This window comes from Salvia hispanica, chromosome 5 (genome assembly GCF_023119035.1).
Source record: "Salvia hispanica cultivar TCC Black 2014 chromosome 5, UniMelb_Shisp_WGS_1.0, whole genome shotgun sequence".
NCBI classification, from domain to species: Eukaryota; Viridiplantae; Streptophyta; class Magnoliopsida; order Lamiales; family Lamiaceae; genus Salvia; species Salvia hispanica.
The window spans coordinates 2,148,118-2,170,814 of NC_062969.1; the positions used below are offsets into that span (position 1 = coordinate 2,148,118).

At 36.8% G+C, this 22,697-nt stretch overlaps 5 protein-coding genes across 21 annotated transcripts; 1 reads left to right on the top strand and 4 right to left on the bottom strand.

Annotated features, from left to right (window-relative positions):
- Nucleotides 1–284: 284 nt before the first annotated feature.
- Nucleotides 285–2,639, bottom strand: LOC125190681 (cytochrome P450 CYP72A219-like). Its single transcript, XM_048088034.1, has 5 exons — nucleotides 2,339–2,639; nucleotides 2,029–2,243; nucleotides 1,504–1,748; nucleotides 960–1,344; nucleotides 285–864 (listed from the first exon to the last, which is right to left on the bottom strand). Exons 1-5 carry the CDS (start codon nucleotides 2,610–2,612, stop codon nucleotides 439–441), a joined length of 1,545 nt encoding a protein of 514 aa, XP_047943991.1. The 5' UTR covers nucleotides 2,613–2,639; the 3' UTR covers nucleotides 285–438.
- Nucleotides 2,640–3,615: 976 nt separating this feature from the next.
- LOC125191140 (probable sugar phosphate/phosphate translocator At1g06470) lies at nucleotides 3,616–9,571 on the bottom strand. The gene is made up of 13 exons (XM_048088623.1): nucleotides 9,406–9,571; nucleotides 8,430–9,129; nucleotides 8,136–8,302; nucleotides 7,507–7,592; nucleotides 6,614–6,663; nucleotides 5,827–5,894; nucleotides 5,632–5,732; nucleotides 5,462–5,474; nucleotides 5,070–5,254; nucleotides 4,761–4,847; nucleotides 4,527–4,621; nucleotides 4,244–4,373; nucleotides 3,616–3,954 (listed from the first exon to the last, which is right to left on the bottom strand). Exons 2-12 carry the CDS (start codon nucleotides 8,936–8,938, stop codon nucleotides 4,250–4,252), a joined length of 1,485 nt encoding a protein of 494 aa, XP_047944580.1. The 5' UTR covers nucleotides 8,939–9,129; nucleotides 9,406–9,571; the 3' UTR covers nucleotides 3,616–3,954; nucleotides 4,244–4,249.
- A 1,285-nt stretch (nucleotides 9,572–10,856) lies between these two features.
- On the bottom strand, nucleotides 10,857–12,975 carry LOC125188016 (heat stress transcription factor A-4c-like). The gene is made up of 2 exons (XM_048084745.1): nucleotides 12,178–12,975; nucleotides 10,857–11,903 (listed from the first exon to the last, which is right to left on the bottom strand). The coding sequence occupies exons 1-2, from the start codon at nucleotides 12,391–12,393 to the stop codon at nucleotides 10,971–10,973; spliced, it is 1,149 nt and encodes a 382-aa protein (XP_047940702.1). The 5' UTR covers nucleotides 12,394–12,975; the 3' UTR covers nucleotides 10,857–10,970.
- A 1,240-nt stretch (nucleotides 12,976–14,215) lies between these two features.
- Nucleotides 14,216–22,275, top strand: LOC125188013 (pentatricopeptide repeat-containing protein At4g33990). Of its 17 annotated transcripts, XM_048084741.1 has the most exons (9): nucleotides 14,216–14,397; nucleotides 15,628–15,716; nucleotides 15,957–18,495; nucleotides 18,743–18,796; nucleotides 20,362–20,456; nucleotides 20,527–20,589; nucleotides 20,735–21,347; nucleotides 21,638–21,799; nucleotides 21,903–22,275. In XM_048084741.1, the coding sequence occupies exons 2-3, from the start codon at nucleotides 15,709–15,711 to the stop codon at nucleotides 18,406–18,408; spliced, it is 2,460 nt and encodes an 819-aa protein (XP_047940698.1). In that variant the 5' UTR covers nucleotides 14,216–14,397; nucleotides 15,628–15,708; the 3' UTR covers nucleotides 18,409–18,495; nucleotides 18,743–18,796; nucleotides 20,362–20,456; nucleotides 20,527–20,589; nucleotides 20,735–21,347; nucleotides 21,638–21,799; nucleotides 21,903–22,275. The 17 variants fall into 17 exon arrangements, with proteins under 17 accessions (XP_047940698.1, XP_047940685.1, XP_047940692.1 ...); XM_048084728.1 differs by having other exon boundaries at nucleotides 18,743–20,589; nucleotides 20,735–20,984; nucleotides 21,063–21,347; XM_048084735.1 differs by having other exon boundaries at nucleotides 18,743–20,589; nucleotides 20,735–20,984; nucleotides 21,081–21,347.
- Nucleotides 19,304–22,149, bottom strand: LOC125188012 (putative late blight resistance protein homolog R1A-10). Its single transcript, XM_048084725.1, has 2 exons — nucleotides 19,540–22,149; nucleotides 19,304–19,438 (listed from the first exon to the last, which is right to left on the bottom strand). The coding sequence occupies exons 1-2, from the start codon at nucleotides 22,147–22,149 to the stop codon at nucleotides 19,400–19,402; spliced, it is 2,649 nt and encodes an 882-aa protein (XP_047940682.1). The 3' UTR covers nucleotides 19,304–19,399.
- Nucleotides 22,276–22,697: the final 422 nt, after the last annotated feature.

Here is a 22,697-nt window from a genome sequence, read left to right on the forward strand (position 1 = left end):
AAACAATTTTTTTTAAAAAGATGTCGGCCATTTGTAATTTTTTAATTTGCTTAAAACAAAATACTTTCAAAAAGTGGTCGGCCATTTTTAATATAACATACTTGTAGATTTGCTTTTTTTTTTTTTTTAATTATAATTCTAGGATTTGGATCTTCTGTCGTGAAAAGAAGCACAACGACTGCCAAGAATGTTGTTCCTTACATATCATTATTTTATAAAAAAAGAAATTTATATTAATGTGAATCTTACGTAGCTACAATAGTTGAAAAGTGCACTACAAATCCTTACAATAAGAATGCTTCATATCCATTTTCTACTACATGAACTTGGAAATGTTTACTTAATAGTACTAAGAAAAGTACTAATACTTATGAAATATTTTTGTGTTAAAAGGAAATCAAATAAATATTTTTGTACCTAACTTTCATAAATCTAACACTACAATCTGCGCAGAACTAAGTGTGCGCCATGTTGTGGTTGAAGAAATAGCACCGAGGTAGGTGCATGCGAATACGAGGGCGAAAGCTCGAACGAGTAACGTTGCAACATCATCGCTAGGGCCATTTTAGCTTCTAAAATAGCGAAGTTCTGCCCGATGCACATCCGAGGCCCCCACCCGAAAGGGAAGTACGTGAGCCGCCCACCCGTTGCCTTCAAAACTCCCTCACTAAACCGCTCCGGCTTGAACTCCTTCGCGTCATCGCCCCATATTCCCCGGTCGTGGTGCACCTCTAGTGACGGGAGTATGAGGTTCACTCCGGCCGGGACCCTCCAATCCCCTATCACGGTTTCCTTGTGTGTTTTCCGAACAACCATAAACACCGGAGTGTAAAGCCTCAAAACCTCATCAAGAATCATTGTTACCTACACAAAATTCACACCAGAGTTATGTCAGTTCTCTCTTTACACCGATGAGAAATATTTAATATTTCTATTTAGCATCATTTGCCAATACTTACAACTTTGAGGCCATTTAGCCCTTCAAAATCCGGCTGTCGTCCGCCTACAAAGGCGCCACGAATCTCCTCCCTTGCGCGGGCCTGCCAATCCGAGTGCTTGCTAAGTAGGATCATCGTCCACACGAGCAAGGCCGAGGTTGTCTCCTGCCCGGCAATGTAGAAAAGCTTGCACTCTTCAACCACATCTTGCAAACTCATCCCAAACTTGTTACCATTTTGTTGCATTTCCTTGAAATTGGACTCAAGCAACATGTCCAATAAGTTATCAGTGATGGCTTCCCCTGCTTCAATTGCTTTCATTCTTTTATTGATCAGATCAAGCAAGAGCGACTCGACTTCATTCCTGATGTGGCTCATCCTTCTGTTCGTCCTCGTTGGCAAATACCTGCGGTTCAAATGCACAAACAACGCATGAGAGATGCTCGTCTTTGTTTACAGACCAAAAAAGAGAACTCATCCAAACACTGTCTTACCTAAAGAAAAAGCTCGTTTAACTCATCTCAAAATACTAGCCTATTAAGAATCGAGGCTGAGAGACTAGTACCTGAATCCGGGGATGAAAAATGAAATAGTCGACTTGAGGAGAAGGCCGGCTAGCTCTTTCTGAAGCTCGAATATCTTCCTTCCTTGTTCGTAGCTACTGCCAAACGCAGTGCGTGAAATAGCATCGCTCGTTAAGGTTTCAAGAGAAGGCCATATATCTAACTCGAACGCTCCATCGCTCGGTACCATCTTCTCCCATTCACTCAACATGTCACAACAGCTCATGTAAAATGATGTAGGCATTTTCTGCATTAATAGTTTTACCTTCAAAAAAGTGTTGATAGAAAGAAAAAACGAGTAAAGTTCATTTTTGGCCCTTTATTTCGTGTCGTTCGTATCTTGTACAACATGATTAAATTGATCTTTTTAGTGCTGACTGTTAACTTTTCACAACGAAAGATTGACTTGAATAATACTACAAGACTCATAAGACACGAACATAATGTTTGAGACTTAAATAAAATAATAAATCATACGTAAAGGACCAAAAATGGACTTTAGTCTAAAATACGCAGCAAAAGACCACCTTAATTTTTTCAAGATGAAATGCCGGATTGATCAATCTCCTATGCTTAGCCCATTTATCGCCCTCGTAGCTGACTAATCCTCTCGCCAAGGTCTCGCCTGCCGGATTACTCGGCTTCCGGAAGACTAGAGGTTTCGACATAATCTCTCGGATCTTGTCGTGATCCCATATAAACACGGTAGGATCAGTTCCAAACCAAACTAAAGAGTTCTTACCTGAAATTTTAACATCAAGTCAATATATATATCAATATAACATCGTCGAATTTTCAGTATTTTATGCGAATCGTTATGCAGAAGCCCATATGTACCGTGGTTAGCGAGGGTTTTGTGCACGAAGGGCATGATCCGAGGAAGGAAATCATCGGAGAAGGAGATGGGCTTTGAGAGTGCCTCTTTCTCCATCTTTGTGATCTCGTTCAAGTCTCCGAGCAAGAATTTGTAAGGATTGCCGATGAAGCCTTGCTGCCGGAGGGATTTTTCGAGCTTTTTCGGGGTAAACCATGCCCAGTTGAGGAACTTCCATGCATATATTGATGACACGACAATACAAGGAATTGCTAGTAAAATGTAGAGTGGAATCATTGTTTTTTTTTTTTAACTTTGTGTAGAAAGTTGTGAAAATTTTAGTGGAATGAAAAAATGGAGCCATCGTTGTTATATGAGTGGGAGAGTTTGAATTTTCGTTGCTATGTTAGTCGACAAAGAAGAATTGACGAAGAAAATTCAGAGATTAAGAATAGCAAAATTAACTTGAGCATTAAGGCTCTAGAAATGACGTGACATATAGATATGGTCATAGCAAAATTGGAATTTTATGGAATTCGTAAAATTAATGTTGTCAATAATTAAAAAAAATGCAAGGTATTACAATAACCTAAATGTATAAAATAAAATAAAATAATGATAACCTGAACTAGACTAGATCAATGCAATGCGAGTGATGCTCACGTAGTGTATGTAGCATTACAATATTAGCCTCTAGTATACATATATATATATATATAAATTATCTTATTTTTTATGTATAATTTTCTATTTTAATAAATTTAAATTAATTAAATGAATGAGCTGTTTTTAAAATTAAGAATATATAATTAAAAATTAATTTAATTTTCTGGAAATATAAATAACAGCACTCAATTGATTATAGGGATGTGATCAAATGAAAACTCTAAATATTGTACAAACTCAAAACTATGATCTTGACCTTTGAAAAATGTCAACAGATCAAAAAAAAGCATCAACAGGAAAATGTCAACGAAATTTCAACAGTAATCAATGATTAATGTTGTGTTGATATTGTGTTGACATTAATTAAATCTTGAAATTTTACACTGTGTTGATATTATATTGAAACTGTGTTGAAGCTATGTTGAGGAGTTTTGAGTTTGTACAATATATAAGTTTGCATTTTATTACTACCCATTTATTATATAAGGTTGAAATTGCTTCAACACCCGACAAGTAATTTGAATAAGAAATGAAAAAAATACACAGTTATTCTCTCGAAATAAAAGTAAAAGAAAATGGAAGGAAAGAGCAACACTCAAGCTTAATATTAACATTATTTCAATATCAAATCAATAAAAAAGTACTCTTGGCTGATAATTCTTTGAATATTGATAAAAAGTTGAAGTTATACAAGATAGAATACAAGCAGAAGCTGAAGACCAATAAAATATGATGAATATACTCTTGGCTTAGAATTCTTTGAATATTGATGAATATGGTAAGCTGCTATTTTATGGTAAAAATTTGTTTAAACTTTACACTCTTTTGCGGTAACGATCTTGATTCAGAGATAAATCACCGAAAAATCCAGTATTCCAACGTCCAATCCTTCCTAGACTTGAATCAACGATGATGCACGACCCGTAAGAAAATCCGAGGCTCACACCACGCGCTAGGGCTTGATTCGTTCGACCTGCCACAATCAAAGATGAATTCCTACTTCTCCACCGTGAAAGAAAAGGGATGGAATAGTATATCCTAATTTTTAACAGTTCTAGAATTACGCGAGAAACGATCGTTTAAAGGGCTAAACATCAACGATGGATCATAGACAAAAAGAGAGAGACAACAGCATTTTCAGTAGCCTATCTACGATGGATCTCGGAATGATTCCAACGTTGAAAGTGTACTGCGTTAAAAGTAGCATGCTAAAATCATCAAGAATGATTCCTACTTATTTGAGAAATCAGTAATGAGCTTACTCGAGTTCAATGATTCGGATTTAAAGGGCTATCTTCTTCCTCATCCAGCTCATCGAGGATAGCGTATTTTGAGGCTGCATTATCTGTTGGTGACTTGATAGATTTCTCTCCCTTCTGTAACTTATCGTATCTGATAGAAAACCAAAATCAAATAGATAGTTAAGAGTCCCATAAATCATGAACCGGTGAAGGAGACAACAGCAATAAAATTTGGAGGAAAATCGTTTACAGCAAATCAGCAATTGCAAATCCAGACATATGGAGTGAAAGTGTAATAACTTACTTGTACCAGTTAAACAAACTGACACCAACCATTATCGTCAGAAGGCCGAGCCCTTTCATCCAGGTGAACTGGTCATGGAAATACAACACAGCCACCTGAAAACAAGTCAATAAAAACATATGTAAGAAACTCTCCACTATCCAATGTCATCGACATATATTTGCCAAATAAATTATCACATTAGTAGTTTCTACTGAAACGTAGGACATTAATAAAAAAGGTAATCTATTATACCAAAATAGTAACAGCTTCCTTCACGACCCCTGCTATTGTTACAGTCACTGCACTTGTTACCGACACAAGAATATATTCCGTTAGTACCTGCAATAGTGTATCAAGTAGGTCAGAAAAGTGATTAAAACTGAAGAACGCGTAACTTTAGAGAAAATGCGGAGCATGGAGCGTCAACTCCTGTAACTGATGCCAAGTAAGAGAATAGGCTTTTTAATAGGGGAATAAACAATTCATGGAATATATAAATTACCGGGTGAGTATGCCATCACCCTACCGAATAGATTGGTTTAAGTATTTAAGAGATTTTACCATGAAGAAAGCTAGGGTGCCACCAAATAACATCAGCAAACTACTTCTCAGAATATGTGATGAACTATTGAAGTAATCGCTCTTTCTGAACTCATGCCATGGATCGAGCATTAAAGAAAGAAGACCAGTTGCAATTGCCATTACAGGGGTCACATAGCTCATCAAAGTAAGTGGATTTTTAAGACCTAGAAAAGAGACAAAAGTGCCATAAACATAATAGAAAAGGTGGAACAGCGTCACAGACCAAAGTCGAAGACAAGCACAAAATGCTGATTAGAAAATGAGAGTTCGTGATTTACTTATGACAACAAGTATGTCAGCATAAATAACTGCACGTTGTATCCTTCTTACTAGAGTTTACATGTTGTCGAGAGAGTTATATGATGTCTTACCATAGGTTTCTTTCTTCATTCCAGTTTCGATATCATCATGTACCAATCATTAAAAAACAAAAGAAAGGACACATCCATGAGAGGATATAAAGATAATATAACAGAAACAAGGAATAATATTCAGAAACCAAAAATTTAATTAGTTGAGTAAGGTATAATCCAGCTTATACCTGGAGGAGAATTTGTGTCATTGTCCAGCGAAACCCAGACATGACAGCAGCAAGCATAACAAATATGAAACCCCAAAACTCAAATTCTGCCTCTCTTGCAACTGCATTACGGTACAAAGCGTTAGAGGTACAAATGATTAAGGCTATCTTTATCTTGATTCTAATTCTCAGGAAGGATGTCACAAATCATCTCACCCGTTAATAGTACCCCCGCAGAAATGACAGTCATGATGCCAAGCAGCTTAAAGCTCGGTGACTCCAATCTTGAGAAAAACAATTTTCAAGTCAAAAGTCAGTTCATTACTATTTTATATGCAATTTACAGCCAAAAAATAATATTCCCGGATTTCCCATGAAAAATAAGATATTAGAGTAATTTGAATAATATCAAATTTTCGAATCAGTAGTAAGACACAAAATATAATAGCAAGATCTTCCGGGTTAGTTAAACATGAATATATTTTGCTGCTACTATACGATCTAAATCGCATGGTCCTGGGCTAGTACCTTCTTCCATGTATTTTATTCTATCCTGCAAAGGGCTGACTATTTTGAATATTCACTGTGTGTTCGTAAAAGTTCCCAAGGATTTCAAAATCAAAATGAGTGAACTAATGTTACAAAAATTAGCGATATAAAACAGAGTGATCTCATCAGCAAGAGTAACTATCAGTAGCATATATTGCAAAATATAGCCATATTTAGAGAACATTAAGTGAGCTATTAAATGACCTTATCTAAACTTTGCAAATTAACCTTGAAAAATGCTGCAATTTCGACCCCTAAATATTACTTAAACACTATGTCAGATTCATAACAACAAATTTAGTTGAATCTCAATGACGCTGCATATGGTGCCGGAGAAGATAAGAACCAATTGGGTTTCAGAGAGAGAAACCCATTTCAGTTCAAATAAATGTTCTTAGAAAGTCTTATGGTACATGGTGATGTAAAGCAAGCAGGCTAGTTTATGGAAAAATACCTGAAAGCAAAGGCAAAAAGAAGGAGAAATATTGGTGCTGCAGATTTACACTGCAAGAAAGGAAATAATAACTTCGTTATCTAAGCATTCCCAAGAGGGAGTAAAATATCCCATATTGAGAATAATGTCTCCAAGAGTCCAAGGTAAGTCAGGACACATGTTTTAATCTATGTTTCAGAATGTAAAGTCAAGACTATACAGCCTTCTGTTCTAAGCTTAAACTAAGGTCCACATTAGTATCTTATATTAGCAAAGCAAAGAAAAATCAATAATCCTGAATAGCATGTAGAAAGAAACCACCAGGACTTGCAACCTTACGTTCGTATTTCCTATTTTACTGATGAGTCTCAGTATAGCTCATTTCACGCAGTTTTAGGTCTTTCATTTAGTCCTGCACACATGATAGCCATGGGTTTTATGGTGTCTCGCCTTGTTAAAATACTCATGTCAAGGCTACACAGCAAGGTCTTGTTTATGAGTTCTCAAGTATGATATTCTATAAATAGCTGCATAAAGACCAACATATCAAATTTGGTTTGGGAACTCTTCATGTTTGAGAAAATTTGACTACTATCACTCACTTCATGTGTCAGTTCTCCATTTTTCCATTTTAACCTATCCCCCAAAACATTGCCCGGTCCATTTTTGGTAACTACCTCGCCACTTACCCTCCTACTATATCAACTTATTTACATAAATACCAAGCATGAAGTACACACTTACATAACATTTACGATAAAATACATTTCCCCTATAATAAATGTGGGCTCCTTTTTCACTTATGTACACACTTATCCAACATTTATTAAAATCAATGCCGGGAAGGAATGAGAACATGATTTAAGGTACGGCGGGAGTATAATTAATAGATCTGATAAAGAAGAATGACTCACCATGGTGGCAAATGTAACAGAGATGAAAACCAGAGATAGGTTACTCAGATTTATATCCAGTGCAGTGCTGAGAGCTGTCGGTACAACTGTGAAAGGCAAAGGCCATCTGTACATTAGTTGTCAGAGAAGTTAATGATACTAGCGAAATAGATGACAGTGACTAAATTTAAATTGTTACATTTGTAAAGATTTATTCATCAAATTTAGGTGAATGAAAACAGCCCATTAACTACTTTTTCCATTTGGATCAACAATCAACTAAATCTTAGTTTTATTTCTAAATCTACTCAAACCTATTTCAAAACATAATCCAATGGTTGGAAGATATTAAAGTGCTCTTCAAGATAACCTACACAAAATGTTGAGCCAAACCTAATGAGGTGAATATTAAAAATTCAAAATTTGAGACCAAATTTCCAGAAAGTACCTCTTATATACTATCTTTACAAACAAATTAACCTCTAAGATTAGCAGATATGGAACCGTGGTCACAAGCAAAACCAAGGTCACTACAACAATATGCCTATTACAGATATGACTGGGAAAATTAGCCGACTAACTATATGAATCATGTGGAAGTCATGTCATAAATAGTTCTAAAATAAAAGGGCGGTGAACCTTTGTCCTACCTCTCACAAAGTAATCCTTCCATGACATATCAGAGGGTTGAAATCTGTCAGACCAAAACCATGTAATGCCCTTTGACAAAACAGCTTGCATTGAAAAATGGATGGTATTCATTAATAACGGAGCAGGGAATTTCCCCATATCGTCTCCTAATAAAGTTTTATTGTACCTGATCCAGTCAAAAAAACAAAATTGACAAATATAAATAACAACTATATGACACATACTTGAGAACCAGCATCCAGAATCCAGCCAATAACAAAACCAATTAGAATAAAGATAAAGAGCACACTTACAATGTCAAAAATGTACTGAATGTGTACCAAACCAGTATAAAGAACAACGTCTTCAGCACGTCAGCAGCAGAAACCGGGTTCTCCATCTTTTTCCTAGATGTATCATTGTAATCGACGTGATTAAGGCCATTGGTGCTACCGGAATATATTTCAGCATCAGGCCGACTTTCAACGTCAAAAGGCACGTACTCATTTTGATTTCTCAATCCATTAGTGGAAACACCACCATTGCTTCCACTATGGTCCATCCTGTGGCGAGATTCACTATAATAAAATCTTTCTCTGTCTATAGTTCCTTTGTCTGATACTTGCGACTGAACCAAAGGCAACTCAAAATCAAAGTCTTCTTCATTCACTCCCTCATTACGCAATGGAGCTGATCGAGGGATTCCATCCTCATCACACCAACCCGAGAAAGAAGGTTCCCGCCTGATTCGTACTCTGTTTACACTCTCAGTTACCTCATCACTTCTGCCTTCCTCAATACTTCCCAAATCGCTCTCTACCATTGCCTTCACCACTTCCTTCTCCAGCCATTTAAATACTAACCTCTACACCACATAATGCTTCACTCACTTCTTCAAACACAAACTGATTTTGACAAAGCAGCACCTTAAACCCTCAGAACCAACAAATCCCCCAACAAAAACAACAAAAGTTCAATCCGAATCAAATTTCTGCGCCGCCAGCTAAAAGAAAACTACACAAAACAGCACACAGACACTAATCAGACATTTTCCCCCAAAAATAGGAGAGTCCCAGAAATTCAAACTCTAGTCAATCATCACACCAAACAACCGCCAAACTTTGTTTACTTAAATTGGAAGCAACAACTAACTAAAAATCAAATCTGGCAAACAAATCCATGCCCATAACTAAAAATTGAAAATTTGGACCACTGAAATCAAGATCATGAATTAGAAACACACAGAAATAACGGCGACAAGCAGAGATGGATCGAAATTCGAAAACCTACCCGATTTATTCACTTTTTGGATGTTTCTGAAATTGGGCGTTTGGTATAGGGAGATATAGAGAGGGGGTTTCAACTTCCAGGGATCGATCGATCGGATCTATGCGTCGCTTTTTGTGAATTTGGTGCAATGTGATTGAATAGCTGTCGGCAGTTAAACTGCTTTATATTTGCTGGTAACGAACTTATGTTTCAACTCTACGAAACCTATGCTCTAAAGTTGAAAATAAAAAATAAATATTTCAAAATTATACTCCCTCCATTTTATTTTTCTATTTTGAATCTCATTATAATTTTACTATTTTTGATAAATAAAATTCAAATTTTATTTTAAAAATATGATTTGCATTTCAGTCACTCATATTTCTTAAAATGTGTGTTTAAGTAAAATGAGATACACAATAATGGACAAGGATGTGATCAAATGAAAACTCTAAATATTGTACAAACTCAAAACTATTATCTGGACCATTGAAAAATGTCAACAGATCACAAAAAAGCATCAACAGGAAAATGTCAACAGAATTTCAACGGTAGTCAATGATTGATGATGTGTTGATATTGTGTTGACATTAAAATCTTGAAATTTTACACTGTGTTATATTGTATTGAAACTGTGTTGAGAAATTTTGAGTTTATATAATATAAAAGTTTGCATTTTATCGCTACCCATAATGGACATGTAGGAAATTTTGGATATTTTACCAACTTACACTCCACTTGGTGATTGGACTTGAGGTGTATTGTGATTTTGCAAAAAATAGTATATTTGAATTTCTATATTTAATTTGTGTTTCGTTAAATGGGCGTTTTATTTGGACTATTTTTCATGTTCGTTTACCTACAATTTATGACGTTAGACCTAAACAAAAAATGTCCATTATCATTGTACCAACATTAATAGGAGAATTTTATTTGAATTTTATATTTTTTTCGCATTCACTTAGTCTAGGGCCAATTTGTTTAGTGACCAATAGTATAGATTCCCTCCATAGTTGGTTTATAAATATATCCAAAATATTTCATGCTATAGTGAGGTTTTGATGATCAATACCATTTCTTCAAACTTCAACAAGGCAATCTGCATAGTTTCATGTGGATAGATGACGAGAGAGAGATATGAACAATATATACATAGAAAAAGATATACTCATCAAATCATGCAAAGGTAAAAACATTAAAATTGCAAAAATCTAGAACAAGAAAACCAAATGCATCATCTAATATATATCATCATGGCATCTTCTAACACGATACTCCCTCTGTCCGCCATTAGGAGTCCCGGTTTGCCATTTTAGTCTGTCTGCCATTAGGAGTCCCAGTTTACCATTTTAGTCTGTCCGCCATTAGGAATCCCGGTTCACTTTTACTATAAATGATAGGTACACATCACTTTCCACTAATTCATTCCACTCACATTCTATTATAAAACTAATATATAAAAATAGGTCTCATATTCCACTATCTTTTCTCACCCACTTTCCTCTATATTTCTTAAAACCCGTGCCGAACTCAAATGAGACTCCTAATGGCGGACGGAGGGAGTACAAAACTACGAAAGAACCGTGTCAGATCCTCTCGGCTTGAGAGAGATGCCCCGGGTGTTGTGTTGTGAGGCCATCCACAGTCCACCAAGGCTTGTGTTCATCCGCAAATCTACTAGGATTTGTCGTCCTTTCGTACGCCTCTCTCTGCTCCGCCTGCACCATAGACGAAGCAGGAGCCTCGGTCAGAAACTGCTGCCAGAAAACATCATTAGCAGCCACACCCTGATATCTAGCATCCGGACTTATGTTCATGTCGACTCCTGATGGCTTGTTAGGCCTCGACTCAGGATCAATGCGTGTGGATGATGTAACATAAGCCAAAGATTCAGAACAACACTCTTGTGGAGGCGTGCAAGGTGGGGCGTTGATATCAGAATCCATAGGCGAGGATGGCGCGTTTTCTGGAGGGATTTGGTCGATCTCGCGAAGGAACGTCTCCCAGAAAGTCAGAGATGAGTCCAGCTTCTCAAGGTGTTTCAAGTCCAACACTGGAAGAGGTGATGAATGGCTGGGATCCTCTTTGATCAGCTTGGCTTCGTCTCTCAAGTAGCGCAGAGCCAGCATCCGTCTCTTCTTGCTTGGGGATTCGGACTGGTCCATAAGACCCGAGCCATAGCCCGGGCTCTGCAGCAGACGAGCCAAGCTATCCACCAGCTGCCGCTGCCTTTGATCAATGCCTTGCAATATCTGCCCCAGTGATCTCAGCTCGTCCTCGTAACCTTGATTCTTCTGCCTATAACTCTCCACCTCTGTCTCGAGGGAAACTCTTTCTCGCTTCAACTTTTCGATCTCCTTCTCATACTCCTCCCTCTCTGAGTCGGTTACTGCGTTCACATTGCCCGAATGGCTGTGGATAGGCTTTCGCCTGCGGATGTTACTAAGTAGATGCCTCTGCCCGCGGATAAACTCTTCATTCGCAAACTCCCACTGCTCCGGATCAACCTTCCTAAAGCCCTACAAGTCGAACGAAACTCGAGTCGGATCATCTCAATCATTCTAACCAAGACAAGAACTTCATCTAAACCACTTGAATCCCCAAACACCAAATCACAAAACACAAAATTCATTGAACACAACACACAAAACACAAATCACAGGTCACTGAATTCCTAAACCTTAAAACCATCATAGAATCTGATACAAATCACAAGTGATTGAGCAAACACAATGAGATTAACTAGCATGATAAGCTTGAAAGATGAGTGATCAAAGAAAACAAGGGGCTTACATATGTATTAAGCTGTCTGATGAAGCTGGAGAAATTGTTGTGCTTGAAATACTTGGGCAACAAATCACCAGCAAACTCAGGTGGATTCCAAACCACAAAACTATGACCTGTTCTACTCCAAGACACAACACCATTAGTTAGATGATCATCCACCATTTCATAAGTTTTCAGCAGAAATGGCGCCGGTGAGCTAGAGCTACCACTCGCTCCATCCATCTCTCCCTCTCTCTCTGCAATCTCACAGTAATCAATACAAAAAAACCCCCCAAAATCCTCACTGTTCCAGCTAAATACAAATTTTTTTCCTTCTTCTAGAAGCACTCTACCTGTATGATATAATGCCAATAAACAATTCTAATTTACATAGCTAAAAAAGTGTACAATTCAAGAATAGAAAAGGGGGTTTTCAAATTTGTTTCTTGTGCAAACTGAGGGATAACAAAATCAAATAAATAGGGAAACTTGAAGGAGCACGAGATTCTTGGAGAAAAAAGAAAGCAAAACGCAGAGATGAGAAGCATAAATAGACATGGAGAAAGCAGATTAGTGGTGGCATGGTCAAAATTTGAAATTTTGACGATTTGGGCGTAATCAAATGCAGGACTTTCAACAGCACCTTGAGTCAAAACATCCATTCAGTTGCATCGTTTTTCCTTTTTCTAATTTGTAATTATTATACAACTTTATGGAAATGCAGTTGAAAATTCAAAGATGCGGTGCTTTTGATTTGTTTATAGCTGTTGATGTCGTTGAATTCAACTCCGGTGAGGACTGAGGAGAATTGAGGTGACGGAGATCAGAGACGCAGTCATAAATCGTCATTTCTGAATCTAAATTCCGAATATAGACAACACTAGTCAAGAGAATGTTTCTCTTTAAATATTTTAGAAAATAAATAAACTAATATAAAAATAGTTCTTATTTAAAAAAAGAGTAAAGGTCAAAACTGGTCCTGAATATATATTCATTTTACGATTTTGGTCCTATACTTTATCTTTTGAATTTTTGCATCATGATAATTTCAATTCAGATCATAATTGGTCCTACACTAACAATTCCGTCAATTTTTGAACGGTTTTAACCCGATTTTGATGGTTATAACAGTCTCGTTCTGGTTAAAACCGTTTAAAAATCGGTCAAAATCGGGTTAAAACCGTTTAAAAATTGACGGAATTGTTAGTGTAGGATCAATTGTGATCCGAGTTGAAATGTTCAGGATGCAGAAAATCAAAAGGTAAAGTATATGACCAAAATCATAAAATAGACATATGTTCAGGACCAGTTTTGGCCTTTACTCTTTAAAAAAAATACTAACATTTCAAACATACGATAAGTTGGTTAGTGAAGGAGTTTGAAAATTTATTCAAGAATGATCTTGCACACCAATTATTACTCCCTCCGTCCTAAAAGAGTTGAGTCGTATTTCTTTTTAGTCCGTCCCAATAAAGTTGAGTCATTTTTTTTTAATAAAAGACAAAACATCTAATCACTCTTTTTTTATTTCATTATTTACTTTACTCTCTCTTATCTTTCCTACTTTTTTCATCTCTCTTATTTATTTAATATAAATTCTTAACCTCCGTGCCAAAAATTTTGTCTCAACTTTTATAGAATAGAGGGAGTACTAGTTTTTAACCAGAACCAACAACCTTGTTTCACACCGAAAAAGAAATAAATTAGTAATTTAATTGAGATATCTCGAAAAGAAATACGACAGAAGTATGGACAGTCCCATGTGGAGGACTTAAGCCCATAATAAAAAATAAAAAAAAATCTCTTAAAATTCATTCACATTTTTTCAAAATAAGTATATAAAAGTCTCTACCAACCATTTAAATTATTTAAAAATATACTTTTAATTTTTTTTTATACTACAGCCTCTTTACAAGTTTATTTTCTGCGTATGTATTTTGGGTGTATAGAAATAAAAACTGGACCATCTATAATTAATAATCTTATGCATTTATTTGGGCTTCAAAATTAAGGCCCACTCTTCTAGTCCAATATTGAAGAAATAAAATTAAAATTAAATCTCCATTTCTCCTCCATCTTTCTGTCGCCGCGAAATTGCCGCCGCCGTATTTTAGCGCCGCTGTGACCTCCGCCTTTGCCGCCTTCCTTCTATGTCCAGTTATTGTCTTCTCCCTTCTCCAACTCCATCAATTTGAAGCTCAAGTTCAAGCAAGAAATTCATTCGCTTAATATTACTGTTGAAGCAAGGTACTGTATTGTTAACTCTAAAACATCTAAAAACCTTGAAATTATATGTCACTGCCTCTGGGAAAGCCTTGTGAATTATTTGATGAATTGTTGGTGCTTATGTAATTCAAGGATTATACTGAATTAAGCATGTTTTGAGTATTAAAATCGAGCCAAATGAAATCCTAGATTGAATATTTTAAGCCAAATCATTGCTAGACTGAATTGGGGAAGATGGTTTGTAGTGTATTGGTTTTGGTTATATACGTATTTTTGGGAAGACTTGGACTTGATTTAAACAAGAATGTAAACTAAAAACATAACCTTTTGGAATAGTTAAAGTGGCCTATTATTTGCTGGGATTATATTGCTTTAAGTTGTAGCTTTTGAGTTTTCGTGCTTATTTATGGTGTTAGTCTGCGGATTGGCAGTTGAGTATAAGGAGTTTTTAACAGAAGCTAGGAAGGTATCTGGAGAATCATAAAATTTTATTTGTCACTATCAGTTGGTAATACTTTTATTTGTGTTCATTTACTTGTTATGCAGCTGTTAATAATATGATGACACGGAGAAGCATTATATGTTCGATAAGGCGATAAATTGTGGAAGTTGTGAGTTTGTCTCTTGACTAAATGAATTTAAATAAAATAGGACTTTCAAAATGGAAATGTAATCATGTTTGGAGAAAATAAAATGTCAGTCTCTGGTAAATTCCATTGGATTCCTTCTGATTTTTAGCCAACTCTCTTTAAAGACATTATATTATCTGATCGCCTAACCTAGAATATCTTTTAAATAGGGGACTCTGAATTCTAGCCTTTATGCTTGAAATGAGCATATATATTAGACTAATGCTATAAATTAAGCTTGGTAACCGTTTGTTAGATGGAATTTAGCATATCGGCTCTATTTTGTATAAGGCCAGAGTTTAGAAAAAGAAGTAAAGTTCGTTGTTTATTTTGAATTGCTAAAGTAAGCAATTTGTATATCATGTTAAACTCCAGAACTAATAGTCTTAAATGTATATATGTACACTCACTACGATAACGAGGTGGGACCAGTCATCCTGGCCAAGTGAGGCAGTTCGCACGTGTGTTCACCGGGAAGACCTGGGCAGCCGGCGATTCAACCAGTCCCACCTCAAAAATATAATTAGACCTTCATATTTAAATGAAAAATTGGAAGGTTTATATATGATGTTTACCTTGTATGACAAAAAGTATTTATATAAGTTTTTGCTTAACTCAAAAGGTGTAAAAGACCCAAGCTCAAGCTACAAAGGAAGGAATAAGGTTCAAGAGTGAGAGAATAAGTAAATCGAACTTGTTGGGCATGCAAAGGTATTGTATGCACATTTTAGAGTTTAATGTCTTTAACTCCGATAGATATTACTATGTGCATGTGTGTTTAATGTGCTTGTGAGGTTGAACTTAGAAATATACTTGGGGTATCTAAATATTTTATATGAGGAGTACAGTAAAACTCTTCGGTTTGGCACTTCAAATACTTCAACTCTCTTTTTTTTTGGTTTCTGCTATCTTAGTTGTTCATCATTTTAAATTATTTATTTTTGTTTGTAGACGACTACCCGCCTGTAAGGGTGGGATTTCTTTAGACTATCTGTCAAGGTCAAGTTGCATCCTCTTCCATTGTTATAGTGTGAGCTGCACTAGAAATTTGGGTTATGGCAATAATGAAAGAACCAGAGAGATTGATGTTGAGGCTCTATTTAGAGCTTGCACAAAATCTGAGGATGTCAAGCACCTTCATGCTCTCCTTACTGTATCAGGGAAAGGTAAAAGCTCATTTGTCGCCACCAGGCTTATCAATATGCATTCCTATTTTGGCAATGTTTCCTTGTCTCGGTATACTTTTGATCAAGTCCGAGACAAGGATTCTTACACTTGGAACTCAATGATATCAGCTTATGTCCGAAACCGCCAGTCCAGTAAAGCAGTGAAATGTGCATTTGAGATGTTGTCAAGAACTGATGTTAGACCTGATTTTCATACTTTCCCCCCTGTGTTGAAAGCTTGTAGTGCTTTAATTGACGGGACAAGCTTGCATTGCTATATTTTGAAATCAGGGTTGGAATGGGATGTGTTTGTGGCTTCTTCCTTGGTGCATATGTATTGCCGTTTTGGATTTGCTGGTAAAGCATATACAATTTTCAAGGACATGCCATTTCGTGATACAGGATGTTGGAATTCTATGATTTCTGGATTTTTCCAGAATGATAATGCTAAAGAGGCATTAAGTATCTTGGATGACATGATACTGGAGGGAGTGAAGATGGATTCAGTGACCGTTGCTACTATACTCTCAGTTTGTGCACAACTGAATGACTTATTAAGGGGGATGTTGATCCATTTATTTGTCATAAAACATGGTTTGGAGTTTAATGTATTTGTTTCCAATGCCTTGATTAATATGTATGCCAAATTTGGTGAATTAAAATGTGTCCTAAACGTCTTTGACCATATGCATGTCAGAGATATAGTGTCATGGAACTCCATAATTGCAGCATATGAGCAAAATAATCATCCATATGTTGCAATCAAGTTCTTCCATCAGATGCAAGCGAATAAAGTTCAACCAGATTTGCTGACTGTAGTCAGCTTGTCTTCCTGTGTTGCTCAAATGAAGGACCCTTTATGGGTTAAATCTGTTCATGGATTCATCACAAGGAAGTGTTGGATCACAGAAGATATAGTGATTGGAAATGGAGTTATTGACATGTATGCCAAATTAGGTATTACTGATTCTGCACGGAAGGTTTTTGAGAGACTTTCTCATAAAGATGTGATCTCGTGGAATACAATGATCACGGGCTATGCTCAAAATGGTCTTGCTGCTGATGCTGTTGAGGTATACAATTGGATGAAAGAAAATGAGGATTTGAAACCTAACCAAGGAACACAGGTTGCCATTTTACCGGCATATTCTCATCTTGGAGCTTTGAAAGATGGAATGAAAATCCATGGTCAGGTGCTCAAGGAAAACCTTGAGTTGGATGTCTTTGTTGGTACTTGTCTTGTTGACCTGTATGGAAAATGTGGGAGGTTGAGTGAGGCGATATCCTTATTTTATCAGGTATCTAGGGAAACCTCTGTACCTTGGAATACCATTATCTCATGTCATGGACTTCATGGACTTGGAGAGACGTCATTGAAATTTTTTGAGGAAATGTTAAACGAAGGAGTGAAGCCAGATCACGTGACCTTTTTATCTTTATTGAATGCTTGTAGCCATTCCGGTTTGGTTGATCAGGGAAAATGGTGTTTTCAAGTGATGCAGCAAGAATATAAAATGATGCCTACTTTGAAGCACTATGGTTGTATGGTAGACATGTTTGGTAGGGCTGGACTTTTAGAAACTGCATATAACTTCATTGAGAGCATGCCTATGAAACCTGATGCGTCAATATGGGGAGCTCTACTTGGCGCATGCAGGATCCATGGAAATGTGGAGATGGGTAGAAAAGCCTCGAGTCACTTGTTTGAACTTGATTCACAAGATGCTGGACACTATGTGTTGCTGTCAAATCTTTATGCAAACTTTGGACGATGGGAAGGGGTGAATGAAGTGAGATCACTGGCTCGGGATAGAGGCTTGTGGAAGACTCCAGGGTGGAGCTCAATTGAACTGAATAACAAGATAGAAGTCTTTTATTCAGGCAATCAGTCTCACCCACAGTATGAAAAGATACTTGAAGAACTAGGAAAAATAAATGCTAAGATAAAAGGCCTTGGTTATACCCCCGACACTAGTTTTGTACTTCAGGACGTTGAAGTGGATGAGAAAGAAAATATCCTTGCACACCACAGCGAAAGATTGGCTATTATCTTTGGCATTCTCAACACACCACCTAAAACTTGTATTAGGATATACAAGAATCTGCGTGTATGTGGGGACTGTCATAGTTTCACAAAGCTCATATCAAAACTCACAGAAAGAGAGATTATCGTGAGGGATTCTAATCGTTTCCACCACTTCAAAGATGGGCTTTGTTCCTGTGGTGATTATTGGTGACATGTTGAATAGTTGTCTGAATTGAAAATCTCCATTGATATCGTTATCTGTTCAAGAAGACAGGAAGCTCCCGATTTATCATGTAAGGTAAAGGATGCTGATCTCATATTTTTTTTTGTGTTGTCTCCGTATGGGTCAAAATGTAAAAATTACTTCATTTAAAACCTTTTGTTGCGACTCTTAAGTCCTAAAATGACAGGAGAAAGGCACATAATGATTTAAGAGATTGTCTAGAAATATGAATGATCTAATTCATTGACACCTTACAGTATTCTGCTTTCCTTTGGCTTGGCCTGTGAATATAATATCGTCTTGTTCTTGGATACGGATACAGGGGGATGCATGTGCAAGGTTTAGCCTATTTTGGTGCTCTGTCTATTGAAATGAGGTACTTTTTCAAACTAATTTCTAGTTCATGCTGGTGCGACTTATCATTAGCAGTTAAGTTAGCCAAGTACACCATTGATATATATGTAGCTGCTTTACTCATCTGATCCCCTAGCAGCTGATATAGTTGCTGCAAAATTTTGTTGTGGGGGAAATTCCTTGATCTCAGTAAGCCTGCTGCTATTTCAAGCTAACCCTCATATTTGTCCTTCTTCTTCATCGGTACATGTTGCACCTAACTCCACTAGAGTTTCTGGTTGTGTATTATATACTGAGTTTTATCTATGCAATTATCTTCAAGAGAATTTGTGAATACTTCTTGATATTTATCCTTTCTTACAATTCAACTTTAGCCTCTCTTTTTGGTTAAACTACATATGTGATTCTTGTGTGTCTTTCTGGTTATGAACCTTTTAACAGTAAGGAAACAACATAGTATCATATTAGCATTCAATTACAGAACGATTTAAATTTAACCAATAGAAACAAGTTCCACAATATACATTACTTAAGAAAACCTCATCAGTGAATGTCTCTTTGATAAAGCATTAACACATATTCATCCTATTTGAATCTGAATCGTGAGGAAGGTAAATCATCCTTGTCATAGATCTTGATCATCATAGCCCTCATCCTCAAAATACTGGGGAAAAAAGCCAAGTTCTACATGTCAATTTCAACCATGCACCTTAAAAGAAAATGTTCTGGTATTGTCATATTTAGGTAAAAGGGTTTATAGAATACCTCATCAGAATAAAAACTTCCACTAGATGTGACTTTAGGAATGCAGACAACTTGAAGAGTGTTGTTTCCCATATCTTCTTGTTCCTCTCGTATCAGTTCAGCTGACTCCACTAAAGACTTCTTCGCATAACCCTTAATCTCAATCAATTCAAGAGGTGGAATTTCTCCAATATCATTTGGAATCTCATTGAGAAAACTACAAGAATAAAGCAGCAGGCGTTTGAGCCTCGGGAAATGGATGCTTTCAGTGATCCAATGCTCAAACCTCGAATCTTCAACCAGAAGAACTTCTAACTCTGGAAATGCTCCTTCCCTTGTCTCCCATGTGCCGCCATCACAAGTACAACCTTTTAATTTAAGTACTTGAAGATTTGGCAACGAACCAACAACAACTATGTCATTCCAAGGGAATTCCAGAGCCTTCAGAGTCAGCTTCTTCAGCATACTTGGAAAAGTGAACCTATAGTATTTTGGCCGAGATCGTACACAGTGGCCTGCATATATTTCCAAATTCTCAAGTCTATGCAGATGTCCCATATCATCCAAACAAGCTGGAGCTCCACTATGAACACGGCCTGAACAATCAATCTTCAACTTTTTCAGGTTTGGAATCATTTTCAGGACCCTTTCACGGCAACTCCAATGAGATACATAGGAGAGTGTTTGTAGGCTTTCTAGAGAACAAGATACTTCATTTGGATCATGAAAATGAATCGTACCATAGAAGTAAACATGTCTTAACTGTGGCATGCCCCAACTCAACCAGATATCACTTGCTTTGCCAAAGCCGTGGGTTTGCTCACGAATGATCAAAGTTTGCAGATTTTGAAGCTTTGATAAGGTTGTAGGAATGCCATGACTAAATCTAATGTCAAGATATCTTAAATGGAATAGCTCATACAGTTGAGCTAGAAATGGTGAGCATTCCACATCAACTACTTCTGCATCAAACACTCTCAGCAATCTGACTCTCTTGAGACACTCCAGATTTACCACACGATATGTGGAGCATTTGATGGAATGGATGGTTGAGCAATCACATCTCGAAAGGTAACTTAGATAGGAAGAATTAATGCTTACACGGCGTTGATTTTTTATTCTCTCTGTGAAATTAATCTCCTCGAAATATCTATACGCAACATCAAAGGTAAACTTGCTTAAAAAGAACTTACTTTCATGAGCTTTTCTTATGCAGAAATCCCTCATCAGATCGTGGAGACGACAACTTTTGACTCCACCATTACGTTTCCTCTTTGTGATCAAAACAAGGTTTCTCTTGATGAGATCCTCCAAGCACTCTTCTCCCACCTTTTCAAAGGATTCAGAGTCTATTGGATATCTCAGAAAACCCTCAGCGACCCATAATTTAATGAGTTTCTGTGCCTGGATCTCATGATCTTCCGGAAAGGATCCCATGTACAAGAAGCATGGCCTCAAATATTGAGGTAAGTGGGCATAACTCAAAGATAGTATATCTCCAATCTGTCCATGTTCCACAGTATCTCCAAGTTTCACATTTTCAGCAATGTCCTTCCACGAAGCTCGATCTTGCCTGACCGTGGATAGAAGTCCAGCAATCACCACAATAGCAAGAGGCAACCCTTTGCACCTTCCTGCGATTTCCTTCCCAATGCTTTCCAATTCGCGAGGACAATCTTCATCTACAAACACCTTCTGCTTCAAAAGATTCCAACTTTGGTCTGCATCCAATAATCCCAACTCGTAGAGCTTGCACGAAGGATCCGGGTAGGAAGCCACACCATACAACCTTGTGGTTAGCATGACACGGCTTCCATTACCATTATCAGGTAGTACTCCTCTAACTATATCCCATGCTTCCGTGCTCCACATATCATCCATCACAACCAAATATCTCCTTCCCATTAAAATTTGGTGCACTGATACATCATTGTCGATTTTTTTCTTTTCATCTTTGTTGAACTCTTTCAAGCACTCTAGGATGTTTGAAAGTATTCTCTCTGCACTATAATCTTGTGATATAGTGACCCAAACACGAATCTCAAATTTCTCCATAATTAATTGATCATCATAAACACTTCTGGCTAGAGTAGTTTTACCGATGCCACCCATGCCACAGATAGGAATGACATACAGCTTTTTGGATGGCTCTCCACAGATCCGGTCCTTTAGATCCAAAACATACTCTTCCAAACCAACCATGGCATCTTTGTGAATGAGAGGAGCAGTTGAAGTTGATGATGAGCTATGAGCACCACGTTGAATGCTTTTATATCTTGAGGTATCTTCAATTTCCTTCACTTCTTTATCAATCAAATCAATCTCCTTGATCACATTTTGCAGCTGTGCTAGTTCATGTTTTTCACTTTGATGGTCTTCATCAGGAGTTGGATAAACTTTTTCCAACACAAGATATTCTACGATATCTTCTGCTGCATTTGCTAAATCCCTCACTCTCCCTTCCAAACTGTTGAATTTGTCTGGAAACTTATCAAGGAAGTCTTGAAAGGGAGTGACATATTCAAGGAGAGGTGTGATTTGCTGCTTCTCTTCAGGGGAGATGGAATATAGATTACTATTGAGGGTTTGGTTTATGGTGTTTGTGAGGGAGACAAGAGCTGCATAAGCCATCTCTGTCTATACAGAGAAAAAAGAAGGAAATGGAAAAAAGTTGCTCAGCTTGATTTGTGGTTCATTTTTCAAGCAAAGGTTGGATATTGTGTTAAGAAAGAAGGGATCTCTACTTGATTGGTTATACTGTTTCTTCTTTTTATTTCTCACTTTCACACTAGGAGTTTTAATTATCACCTAGTTGATTAATTTCTCCCATTTATATTTGTACAATTGATTCCACATGGTTTTGAATCCTATCTTTTATACATCAATTATAGCACATGTAAAATTAAATATAGTCGGCAGAAAAGTCACAAGTTGTATAGTTGTATGAAAATTTGAATTTAAAAATTACTCCATCCTACAGTGGTACAAATGGATGCTTGAAAATTTGTTCTCCCATCGTCCAATAAGAGATATCACATTTTCCTTTATGGTCTGTCCTATAAAAGATGTCACATTTTCTTTTATGGAAAAAGCTCTCTCACACTAAAATAAATCTATACTCCCTCCATCCCTCTGTAATAGAGGTATTTCTTTTTGGCACGAGATTTAAGAAAAATTGT

Bases quoted from the DNA above. Each gene is read 5' to 3' on its own strand.
- LOC125188016 (XM_048084745.1), bottom strand. From the start codon at position 12,393: ATGGATGGAGCGAGTGGTAGCTCTAGCTCACCGGCGCCATTTCTGCTG. The intron at 11,904-12,177 runs GTAAGCCCCTTG...TTCGACTTGTAG, and splicing joins TCAGACAGCTTAATACATAT to GGCTTTAGGAAGGTTGATCC.
- LOC125190681 (XM_048088034.1), bottom strand. From the start codon at position 2,612: ATGATTCCACTCTACATTTTACTAGCAATTCCTTGTATTGTCGTGTCA. The intron at 2,244-2,338 runs GTACATATGGGC...TTAAAATTTCAG, and splicing joins CAAAACCCTCGCTAACCACG to GTAAGAACTCTTTAGTTTGG. The intron at 1,749-2,028 runs GTGGTCTTTTGC...CTATTAATGCAG, and splicing joins TTCATCTTGAAAAAATTAAG to AAAATGCCTACATCATTTTA.
- LOC125191140 (XM_048088623.1), bottom strand. From the start codon at position 8,938: ATGGTAGAGAGCGATTTGGGAAGTATTGAGGAAGGCAGAAGTGATGAG. The intron at 5,733-5,826 runs GTGAGATGATTT...ACCGTAATGCAG, and splicing joins TGCGGGGGTACTATTAACGG to TTGCAAGAGAGGCAGAATTT. The intron at 4,622-4,760 runs GTATAATAGATT...ACTTGTTTTCAG, and splicing joins AGGAAGCTGTTACTATTTTG to GTGGCTGTGTTGTATTTCCA.
- LOC125188012 (XM_048084725.1), bottom strand. From the start codon at position 22,149: ATGGCTTATGCAGCTCTTGTCTCCCTCACAAACACCATAAACCAAACC. The intron at 19,439-19,539 runs GTATTCTATAAA...TTTTTTCCCCAG, and splicing joins GAAGTTTTTATTCTGATGAG to TATTTTGAGGATGAGGGCTA.